Below are 12,064 nucleotides of genomic sequence, written 5' to 3'. Positions count from 1 at the left end.
CGGTGATTGGTTGGAACACTATTTGTACTTTTGTTTCAATAAACATAACAAAAAGAAACACAACAAAACAACAACCCATTTACCAATCCCTCCCACCCCACCTTGCGGTCTCTTTATAATGGGGTACAAAATGGACAAATAAGTCAACAGAAAAACAGTGACAGGAATGATAAAACATTTATAAAAAACAATCAAAAATAAAAATAAAGAAATGGGATAAAGTGTTTAAGTGTTCAAACTGAGTCCTGAACATTGCTTTGCGCAATATACTTGGAGACCTTATCAGCAGCTGTTGTCCATATTTTTAGTGTTGAGATTTGAGCCAAGTTCACCCAAGCTGTGGATATTTCTAACATTACAATGTCCCGAAGTTGAAACAACCACTTGAATATATCCAAGGTATGTGGTGGGAGCCAGTGTTGAGCTATGAGTTTTTTTGCAGACGTTAAACCGGCCAGGTAGACAATTTTTTGCAGCTTAGAGAAGTCAAACTGAGAGTCATCATTCAGTAATAATACAGAGGGTGTCACCGGAATCGGATATTCAATGATTTTCGATAAGATTCCAAAAATGTTTAACCTTTTCACATTCCCACATCATATGGAAAAAGGAACCAAGTTGTTGGTCAGGACATTTATCGCAAAAAGGACTGAAGGAGGAGTCAATACGATGTCTTTTGAGTGGGGTCCAATAAGTTCTGTGACAGAAGTAGTGAATCAGTTGGTGATTAGGAGTTCTAGATGAAGTAAAAATGTTCTGCCATACTCTTCCCCAGTCGGTGACATCCTCCTGTTGTTCACAATCTCTTTCCCATGCATGCTTTATAGCTAGGCGATTTGCTGAAGCCTCTAAGGCCTTCCTGTACATCCATGAAGTAAAGTGACTAGAAGAGGACGACTCAAACCAAGCAATGATCGGATGTATAAGAAGTGTTTCCCCCTAGGGCACCCCATAGGCCTTCATGGCCGACCTTACTAAGTCGAGGTAGAGTAAGAGACTGCAAAAAGGCAGTACAATTTGAACTTGAGGGATTAAGTTCAGACGTATAGAGTTTGGAAAAGAAATCGGAAAATGAGGAATTAATTTCTTTGCTATTCCCAACCAGTCCTTTGGAAGGGTGCTTAATTTTTTCAATGTAGGCTTTTGCCTGATTTTGCTTCAGTCTTAAGGCTAAAAGTTTGCTCGGTCTGGCACCGCTAAAGTAATAGGACTGTCTGGTTCTGTGAATCACAAATTCTGCTTTCCTTCTCAAAAGATCGTTCAATTCCGCTTTAAGGGTCTGAAGCGACTTATAATTTGAATTAGAGAAAGAAGATTTTAGTGACAAATCAAGTTTTTGACATTCTTTTTCTAAATGGTCAATTCTCTGATTATGTGCCTTTTTTACGTTAGTATAGCAAAGGCTATAGAAAAATCTTTGATAAAACCTTTCGTAGCTTCCCAGACAAAAATAGGGTCTTCAACCGAACCAATATTAAATGAAAGAAATTTGGACAGACCGGCTTTGAAGTCTTCATCGAACTGATTGTTCTGTAAAAGAGAGATATTAAAACGCCACCGCGGAGATCTTTCAACAAATGGAGCACGTTCAAATTCTACCATTAAAGAATTATGATCTGTAAGAATAGCTGGTAGTATAATTGTCTGGTCAAAAGAGTTCAAAAGTTCCTTGGAGAATAGTAGATAATCTATTCTAGAAAAAGAGAGATGTCGTGCCGAGAAAAAGGTATAATTTCTACTTGAGGGGTTCCCCGATCTCCAAACATCAACCAAATTCAGCGTTTTTACGAAATCATTAAGCGCAGCCGAGGAATTAAGCTGAACTTGACTGCAGGAAGAAGATCTGTCCAATACAGGGTCAATCACCGCATTCATATCCCCTCCGATAATCAGAGAATAGTCGATCAATGAAAGTAAATGATTAGTTACATGTGGGAAAAAAATTGTCTCAAATATTGTAGGAGCATAGATTGATACAAAAGCTATTTTCCTCCCCTTAGTGTTTGTACAAAAATATGCAAGCCTGCCAGATTGATCTTGACTTTCTCTGTCAATCCTGAGGTTACAGTTACGTGCAATCAAAATAACTGTACCTTTAGTTTTAGTGTTATCAGTAGAAAAGGCTACAACTTTATAACATTTATTCTGTAATCTCTGAACATCTGCTCTCTTTAGATGAGTTTCCTGAATTACAGCGATATCAATCGCTTTCCTGCGCAAGTAGATCAAGAATTTAGCTCGCTTATTTGGACTGTTAAGACCTCTAATATTAAGTGATATAATTTTTTATTTATCCATAATCTAATGAAACAAAGGTACGAATTTTAATACGATTTGCAAAACCAAAATGTATCTGTTTAACCTGTGACAAAACTAAAACATTGTAAGAGGTAAATAGTAACATGAACAAAAAAAATTACAAACAAATTCCCCCATCATTATAAGGGCCCGTGACAACATCCACCGTCGTTCAACAGAACGTCAAACACTCTCTTCCATTGAACATGAAGTATGTAGTATATAACAACGAAGTATACATAGTATAAACAGTAGTGACAGCCGTATATGTATAAAATAAATAAAACAAAATACAAATGTTTGACCGATTTAAAAAAAATGGTTTCAGTAAGCATTTTATATGTGTTTTACCCCCCAGTAATACACACACATAAGCTATGCAAGTGTTTCATGTAGGCCTATTTATGGATGAGTGAATTTTGATCGCCTAGATGAAGTGTCACATCAGGTCTGGCTTGCTTTCACTCGCTGCACGGGTATAAAATGTCCTCTCACAAGACGAGTAAAATGCTGAATGTTATGCTTAAAGGGATAGTTCGGCCAAAAATGATATTTAACCCATGATTTACTCACCCTCAAGCCGTTCGAGATGTATATGTCAATCTTTTTTCAGACGAACACATTTTCAGTTATCTTAGAAAATGTCTTAGATTGACAGATTAACATATACATCTCGAACGGCTTGAGGGTGAGTAAATCATGGGTTAAATATCATTTTTGACCGAACTATCCCTTTAAGTTATTTGTTAGTTGGCAATAATCTAGGCCTATACTTTCCAGTCATAGTCTATGTTTAGTGCTAATAACCTGGAAATGGATTAATTTGTGGATGACTGACAAGCACGAGTTCGGAGAAACAGGTGTTGTGTTTATTAATACTTAGTGTTGAGGAACACGTCGTCCTTCCATCCATCCATTCTCCTCACCGCTTGTCGTATGTTGGGTCTCTTTCTGAAGGCACGAAAACCACACCATGGGCAGGTGGCCAGTCCATCACAAGAACAGCGTGTCCTAGCCAGACACACAATAAAACCACAGAGGTCACTGTGTGCACACATTCACACACAAACTGACACCAACGGGAAATGTTGTATCTTCATTTCAGCTGTCCTGCATGTGTTTGGAATGTGGGGGAAGCCCTGAGCACGACAACACGGGGAGAACACAGAAAGGCTTTACCTCCAACAAGGGATCTTCAATGAGAAGCATATTATTGCGTCACAGATACCTAAACTAATCGATTATGCAACATATTTACTTCGTATGGAAAGTAGAATGCTTTTTTCTGGAAAGCATTTTGAATTATCCGTCAGTAAAGTTGAAAAAAAATTGGCCTTTGTCATGACTGTTTGATCACACGGTTATTTATGGCTTGTCAATTAACCGATTTTAACAGGTTGATGATGGAACCGAATGGTATTTTCCTACTAAGGACAGTTACATCATAGATGATTTTTTATGATTTATTGAGCTGTGACATGTTTTTAAACAAGAATTCCTAAGTTGGATATTGAAATTACAGACTGTTCATTGTCCAATCATTCTTTCTTTTATCTTCCAGGGAAGAAGTGGATGGGGCCTCAACCCACCAAGCCCACAACCACAATGTGATCACTCCTCCTCCATACTCTGTATATTTCAACAACTTCTGAATAAAATTGGTGCAAATTCACATTGTTTTTAAGTCATACTTGAAGCCATCAGCTGTCATACACGGAATACAATGGTTGAACAAACCTTTTTTGTTCCAAATTACAAACACTGAGTGAAAGGTAAACCTGTATATCCTCTTTAACTCAGTCAGAAGTTGTGTCTGGATGTCTGACCCTCCTAGAGAAACTCGAGGAGCTGGATAATCAGGTTTCAGTTTGGTTTAATGCAGGAAAAAGAAACTGCCACATATGCACAACTTGATAGATGATTAGGTTCATACAAAAACAGTAGAGGCGGGGTCTGAGCATTTCATCATTCACAGGGTTTGATGGCTGAAAATGATACACTGTAAAATGTAAAAAGGGCTTGGCATTTACCCTTTGATGGGTAAATAATGTTATTGGTAACCCTACACAGTAAAGGAGGGTGTTAACAACAACAGTAAGTAGCACAGGTGAGGAGGGTGGAGCTAAGTAACCAACAAAGGTGTGACAGACAAACACAAGCAGACTTAGTTACTACAGTACACCATAAGGAAATTCTCTAGAAACGAGGAAGGGGACAAATAAGAGGGACCGATGACACTGCATAACATTGGGAATACAGCGGTGATGTATTCAACAATGGGATATTATTTTCATCATGGAAAAAATATCTGAATAGAGAGAATCTGAAACTGAACATCACGGACTAAGATCACCTACAACCACAGTGACCAGCAGGTAGGGCAGTGGAGACCTGAAGACAAAATGACCACGGTTCTTATGGGTTAGCAAGACGTGACTTGGTGCTTGTGTTTACAAGGCGGGCATAGGCTATGTGTTGAACTAGCAGTCAGATGATTTGATAATGTATTTATTGTCAATTGAATTCAAAACACATCTCATTTATGTAAAAGAATGACAAAAGGCACTATAGAGAGTATTACATTACCATTTAAAAGTTTGGGATCGGAACAAATTTTTAACTGGTTTTGAAAAGTCTCAACAAGGCTGCATTTTTTAAATCAAAAATACAGTAATATTGTGGAATATTACAATTTAAAATAACTTATGTTTACATTTATAGTGTCATGTGATGGCACAGCTGAATTTTCAGCATCATTTCTCCAGTCTTCACTGTCACATGATCCTTCAGAAATATTTGTAATATGTTGGTACTGAAGGAACATTTCTCATTATTATCATTGTTAAAAACAGTAGTGCTGCTTAATATTTTTGTGGTAACTGTGATACATTTTTCAGGATTCTTTGATGAATATATAAGGTTCAAAAGAATAGGATTTTATTTGTAATAAACCAACATTTTTAATGACTTAATTGTCATTTTAGATCAATTTAATGCATCCTTGCTGCATAAAAGTATTGGATAATTTTTAAATACACTACTTAAAATACACTTTTTAAATACACTTACTCAGTAAAGATATTCATGCACAATATATCTCATTTGCTTTTGTGAGTTGTATGTGACGTGTCGTTGTGTAGTCTTCGAGAATGAAAAATGCAGACAAACAGGTTGAGCATCATAATCCAAATGAAAAGGCTGTTCCGTGTATGTGTCAGAGACGGAGCTAAAACAGCTGCCCTTTACTTCACAGTCCGAAATCACACTTATGGGCCTAGAAAGAACACATTCACCTTTTAGCACATAAAAGATGACAATTACAGCCATGAGCACATACAAACTATGGCAAAAGTACTGTTGTAATGACCTCATAAAAAAATGCATTGGGTGTGTTCACTGTTTGTTCACAAATGAGGTCATCTCATATTGCACTTAAAACTCAGGTGTGTAGTGTAGCCTGTTTGAGAATATACTAAAAAGATACCATCATTACGTACACATATTTCACTTGTGTATATAGTAAATATTTACATGTGAAGTGTATTTTCTATTATTCTCTCTGTGGTTATTCTAGAAAAACCCTTCTCTGAGCACTGATGATGCGAAAAGATGCATCTTAACTGCCCAAAGCCTTTTTATGATAAAAAAGACTGATCATGTTACACTGACCCGGAACTCAACATAAGTTTCATACTGCCATTATAAGAGGTCCTAAGGAGACTTTAATTTTTTTAATTGTAAAACCCACAGCATATTGTTTCAACGTTCTCTGCATTTGGAAATGGTGAACAAGTAGGTAGCTAATAATAAAAAATAAAAAAACTCTCCAACCTTTTCTAAACTCTCATACCTTATACATATTCTGTCTCTGCACAGGATGGCGACGACTTCTACTTCTGCACATTCGGAATGTAAATCTGGAGATAGATTTTGTGGTGAGTAGATCATGTCTGCCAGATAAAACACAGGCATCATCAACATTAGACAGCTGTGTAACAAAAGTTGTAAGCGGAAATTTCAAACGTCTCACTTATATTCCTTGTGAACATGTGATCCGCTCCCTCAGAGATACGGGTGTATGAACAGGAAGTGATAATCGTACCGGTGCTGTTTTTGATGGCTTTCTTGGTCACGCTGGTGTTTCTGCTACTGCTGAGGTTCTGTCCTGAGAAGGTGGATCGCCTGCAAACCCCCTCAAAACGAGCAACCAGGACTAGGAGAAATTTGCAAGGCATTGATGGTGAGTGTCTGCTACTATATATTTAAGAAGCAACATGCCAAGTTTTTTGTATATATATATGCATGTATGTTGCATAACAAAATGGATGTGTACCTATCACAATTTAATAAAAAGTTGATCACAAAAAACATTTCTTAATAACAAAATATAATGTCTGTACATAATACAGGGATTAAATGTAACTGCTGCACACAAACTACTGTGCTTACAGCAAGGGCGTAGGAAAATATTTTATGCTGCATTTCAGCACACCTCTTTTCTACACAGTGGAATTGTTTGCAAAGTGGCATGGTTTTGATACTCATTGCTTTCACTTAAGTAAACATACATGACATTTGACTTTATATTTTATTAAGAATCCTAGTCTGCCTTTTTCATACTTTTGATTCGTCACACCCCACCTAAACAATCTCTTTCACCCTCTTTCTATCTCCTTTTGCGTAGCTCCTATTGGTCTGAATGCTCTGGAAGGTGAGCCAATAGCACTGGACACTACATCTTACATGACGTTCAACCCTGCATCACAAGTTCGAGACTCCTATAGGCATGACCCTGCCTCCTTAAATGCACACGTGGACTTTATCGATGGTGGAGGCTCTTTTGGGACCGCAGCTTCAGCCTTCTCAAAGCCCAGGGAACTTCCACGTCAGCGACTGCCAGAGAACTTCAAAGGGGTGTCTCCTCTCCCAGCATCATACTCTCTGAAGTCAGACAGCTCCGTCTCACTCTATAGGGCTCGTATGGAAAACAGAAATGTGGTGCTGCGTGTACTTAAAGGTGCCCGAGGGGTTTATTATGACATGATCATAAAGTCTGACTGAGATCTTGAATTCCAGTTTCACTCTCTCTTTTTTCGTTCTCCTATTCAGATTCAGCCAATAACCAGGAAAGTCAGTCATTCTTGGGCTTTGCGGCTTTCCTTTCCCAGTTAGGGCCTCATCCCTTCTTACCGGAGCTTCTGGGAGTAATATCCCTGCGGGCTCCTCTCATTACTGTTATTGAAGAGATGGAGAACAGAGATCTGCTCGGATTCCTGTGGAGGTGTAGACAGGTGAGAGGTTGGACCAGGATGTTTTCTAGCAGTGGTTCTCAACTGGTGTGTAACAGCTTTAGGCGACAGGTCTGGTAGGTCACTGACAACGAAAAAGAAAAAAAAAGCTAAATCCAGATTCAGGAAATGCAGATTAGCTAAAAATAATATAGAACATAAAAAAATATCAAGTAAATTGATATGGAACCCCGCAGATGACACAAAAGAAAAATAAAATCTAATAATAAAATAAATTGGTACAGAGCGGGAAAACTGTTCCCGCTGGTGGGAAAACTAAGTAAATTAATACATTTTGGGAACAAATTGATAAGTCATGGGACCAATTGTGGCCACAATATCTTTATTTTTTTGCATGTCATGTGTGGCGTGCCATAAATTGGCTCACTGACTTTTGTTTTAAAATGCTTTTAAAATATATTTTTACATTTTAAAATGCTGTTGTTGACCTCAAATATTGTGCATCTAAATAAACCTAATGGTTTTTTGGTGCAAATTCATTTGGTACCTTGTTTACTTCTTGTATTGGCTGTTGTTTATGCTTGATGGCAATATAAAATATGGGGGATTTGAAGCAAAACAAGTTGAGAACCACTGTTTATAGTGTTCAACAGGTCTGCTGGTACATTAACCAGTGACTAATTTTCTCAAACCATGGTTATTTCAATATCATTTTATACTACTAATTTTATTTTCAGAAATTATGGTTTTAGTTTTAGTTAATGATAATAACACTGTCTCAAATAGGATAATGTTGGACCAGACGGCATGCATCAGATGACAGAGAGAAAGATCTTCACCATGGCCTCACATGTGTCCTCTGCACTGGTGAGTACAAAGCTGTTATCGCCACTATCTCAGGGAAAGATTCAAGCATTTTGGCATTTGAATTAACAATATAATCCCTAGCAAATTAAAAAATCTTGGCCAATCATGGTGTCATTTGATATTTTTGCTCAGTTTCAAGGTTGGACATCATGGCTACACACCTTCTCACCTTTTTTTTCTTCTTTCTCTGTAGGACTTTCTCCATGGCAAAGATCTTCTCCACTGCAACATAAAGGCTCGTAGCGTACTGGTCAGCAGGATTTGTACCGCAAAACTCTGGGGTTTGGATGATTTATATGCAAGGACATTAGAAAGTGCTAATCACAGTGAAGATCCTGGAAGAAAAAAGTGGCAGGCTCCTGAGCTATTGGCCAAGAGACCTGCCACTCCAAAAAGTGATGTGTAAGTAAAAAGCACAATACATGTCATGAGGAAAAGCAACTTTCAAGTTTTCAACTAAAATATCTGTATTTCTTTTTTTTCTTTTCTTTTTCACAGTTGGTCATTTGGGCTGCTGCTGTATGAAATGGTGACTCTTGGTGAGTCTACGGTCTGGTTCTTTTGAGATGATTTAAAGGGTTAGTTCACCCAAAAATGTTTATTCTTTCATTAATTACTCACCCTCATGTCGTTTCAAACCTGTAAGACTTTCGTTCATCTTTGGAACACATATAAAGATATTTTTAATTAAATCTGAGAGCTTTCTGTACCTCCATTGGCAGCTACACAACTACGACTTTGACGCTTCAATAAGTTCATAAAGCAATCAGTGAATATAAACAGAAGCTAAACAACCGAACCTGTTTGACGCACGAGAACAAACCTCATTGGTTCTTTTGGAAGCTCAAACGTGATGCGTAACAAATGAGAATTAACCTCATTGGTTCTCGCACATCAAGTGAACATACTTGATGAGTGAGTTGATAAATGTAAATATGTGAATAAAAGACTAAATTCAATCTGTTCATCATATAAAGCGATCGTGTCTCTTCAGAAAATTTTGACTAAACCACTCAATTCATATGGATTAGTGTTACGATCTCTTTATGAACTTTTCGAAGCATCAAAGTGGTAGTTGCGTAGCTGTCAATGGAGGGATAGAAAGCTCTGATTTCATAAAAATATCTTCATTTGTGTTCTGAAGATGAACGAAAGTCTTATGGATTTGGAACGACATGAGGGTAAGTAATTAATGGCAGAATTATCATTTTGGGTGAACTATCCCTGCAAGTCAACTGTATACTGATAGAATGATTAACAAATCTCCCTTTAAGTTCTTTCTCACATTTTTGTTTATCCTATTTTTACACTCTTTCCATACTTTCAGGTGAGGTGCCTTTTGCTGAAATCCCTGCAAAGGAACTTCTACAGTATCATCAGAGAGCCAAAACACTGAAGAAACCAAACAACTGCTCCAACTCACTGTAAATGCAACTTTAGAAACATTTGCTTAATAAAATTATTGTATTTTTAATTTATTTTGTTGTATTCTAATTTACTGTTCATTCAGTGCTTGTTTTGTACATTCAAAATATTAATTTGCTACTGTTTTTCTCCAGTTACTCAATTATCAAAGCCTGCTGTCAGTGGAAGGAGCACGACCGCCCCTCATTGGCTGAGGTCAGGCATAAACTCCAATCTGGAGAGAAGAGTGCCAATGACAGCAGTATTCTCCGTGTGCCTGAGCCAGTCAATCTTGAACAGTATCTGAAAGAGGCGGGATATGGAGAATCCAACAACTACACAGTTTTCTGAACTCCAGATGGCTCCACATACAAATACATCACATCTATATGAAAACTCTATTTTGTTTGTGGTGTACACTAACACTATGCATCTCCAGCAATTCCTAAAGAGTGAATTGACTGTCGACCAGCCATACATACTTTAAAAAAGTAACGTATGAAATGTTAATTTTAACGAATGCTTTCAAATATAATCGTACTTTCTTTAATGTTGTCAAATTTTATGATTTTATTTGTTATCAAATTACTATTTTATTGTACGGCAAGATATTTGAACCTGCTGATGCTGTGGAAAGCTAGAATTTAAAGTAATGAACCGAGAAGCCTCAACCTTATTGGACTGGTCTGATGAAGCAAAATTGAGATCCAGGACAGTCCAGAGCCAGTTTAATGATGCAGCCTTGTTTAAAGGGTAACTCAACCCCTGGTCAGAGCCTGACTCCACCCACTGGCAATATTTGAAAAATGCTAGAAAAGTGAGATGGTCCTCACTGCAGAAAACGAAATCCAGGGGGAGGAGTTGGATCCAGATCCAACACCTCCCACCTTACATATACCTAAACCATGGCTCTGACCTAAACGTACCCATCTCCACCCCCTGATCCCTAAACCCACCCCTAAACCTACCAATCTCCACCCCTTAGATCTGGATCCAACTCCGCCCCCTGGATCTCGTGTACTGCAGTGAGGTGCTACTGAGAAAAGTAGACAGGGCCCAGCGGAGATATTAGGGGACGAACCCTTGGTTGCTGAGGAGGGGGTCGTGCACCTGAGACCCGCGTTTCTGCGCGCTCTCTGTAGGCATGTTTACATATAATGAGCAGCCATGAGAACGACTGACATCTCTATATTTTCATACAGATTACATAAACAGAGAATATTTGTTTTCGTTTTGAATTAGATAATTTAATAGTAGAGACTTAAATGTTTATAAAAAATATATTGCTTATGCCCGTGTGACTAGTATTCGCTGAGTTTTGTTTAAGTTTAGAGACGTGCTCCAGAAAAAAAGTTCAAGGAGACGAAGAGGCAGAAAGCACACCCTTTTTATTTTATTTTTATTTTACAAAAGCACAATGTTTTTTTCGACTTTAAGTGGACGCATTAAAAAAGTAGACATTTAACAGTTTATTTTTTCATATTTCTTAAGTCTGTATGACCATAAATGACGGAGTATTTTAAGTCTAATTTGCTGCTATGTGACACTGACAAAATCCAGCAAAACGCGCCGGCGAATTTGTCGACCCCCAGAGGGTTAACTTTAGCCTAATAGGAAGGAAGATAAACTGTCATTAAAAATATAACGTTATGCCCACTCACATCAAGACGCCGCTGCGGTGGTGGAGTCCATGCAGGAGGAGCAGCGTTTGCCACTCAGCGCAAGCTGTTTGGAGAAGCCCATTTTACCTAGACTACACGAAATAATCTAAATAACTATGTCAAAAAATTTACTCGAAATCGAATCAATGAACAGCACTAGTAAGTTTAGTATTAGTAATAAGGTTTAGTTAGCCTTTAAAGACACGTGGCAGGTCCATTTGCACATTTACTGTATCATAATACATAAATAGTTCTGGAAGTCACTGAAAAATGACTATTTGACTCTGCTTTTTAAAGCACTTCCTGTACGGGCAATATTGTTCCGAAAAACAGTCATGCTTATATTCAAACCAACATTGGTTGTGTGATATGCTTTAATAGAAGAGTTCAATAAATAAAAGTTAAATATTGAGTTACTTACTTTTTAGATATAATACTGCCAACGAAAATACTTCCAAACGAAGCCAAGCCGGAATCGACGCGCGTGGCGGTTCTTGCTGAATTGAATAAATCCGTTATTTGAACGAATCGGTTGAGTGAATGGTCAATTTGACTCACTTCTGGTCACTCGTTTCCACCTACTGG

General features: G+C 37.8%; 1 protein-coding gene across 1 annotated transcript; it reads left to right on the top strand.

Annotated features, from left to right (window-relative positions):
• The first annotated feature begins 4,459 nt into the window (after positions 1 to 4,459).
• styk1b (serine/threonine/tyrosine kinase 1b) lies at positions 4,460 to 10,493 on the top strand. Its single transcript, XM_084384615.1, has 10 exons — positions 4,460 to 4,673; positions 6,175 to 6,233; positions 6,365 to 6,538; positions 6,983 to 7,315; positions 7,408 to 7,589; positions 8,334 to 8,414; positions 8,608 to 8,816; positions 8,913 to 8,953; positions 9,742 to 9,838; positions 9,974 to 10,493. The coding sequence occupies exons 2-10, from the start codon at positions 6,176 to 6,178 to the stop codon at positions 10,167 to 10,169; spliced, it is 1,371 nt and encodes a 456-aa protein (XP_084240741.1). The 5' UTR covers positions 4,460 to 4,673; position 6,175; the 3' UTR covers positions 10,170 to 10,493.
• The last annotated feature ends 1,571 nt before the right edge of the window (positions 10,494 to 12,064 follow it).

The sequence above is a fragment of the Rutilus rutilus genome (assembly GCF_951802725.1).
Source record: "Rutilus rutilus genome assembly, chromosome: 17".
NCBI lineage: Eukaryota > Metazoa > Chordata > Actinopteri > Cypriniformes > Leuciscidae > Rutilus > Rutilus rutilus.
The sequence above is the reverse complement of the archived record's forward strand: the minus strand, read 5'-3'. Positions and strand labels throughout refer to the sequence as shown.

Bases quoted from the DNA above. Each gene is read 5' to 3' on its own strand.
- styk1b (XM_084384615.1), top strand. From the start codon at position 6,176: ATGGCGACGACTTCTACTTCTGCACATTCGGAATGTAAATCTGGAGAT. The intron at 8,415-8,607 runs GTGAGTACAAAG...CTTTCTCTGTAG, and splicing joins CACATGTGTCCTCTGCACTG to GACTTTCTCCATGGCAAAGA. The intron at 8,954-9,741 runs GTGAGTCTACGG...CCATACTTTCAG, and splicing joins GTATGAAATGGTGACTCTTG to GTGAGGTGCCTTTTGCTGAA.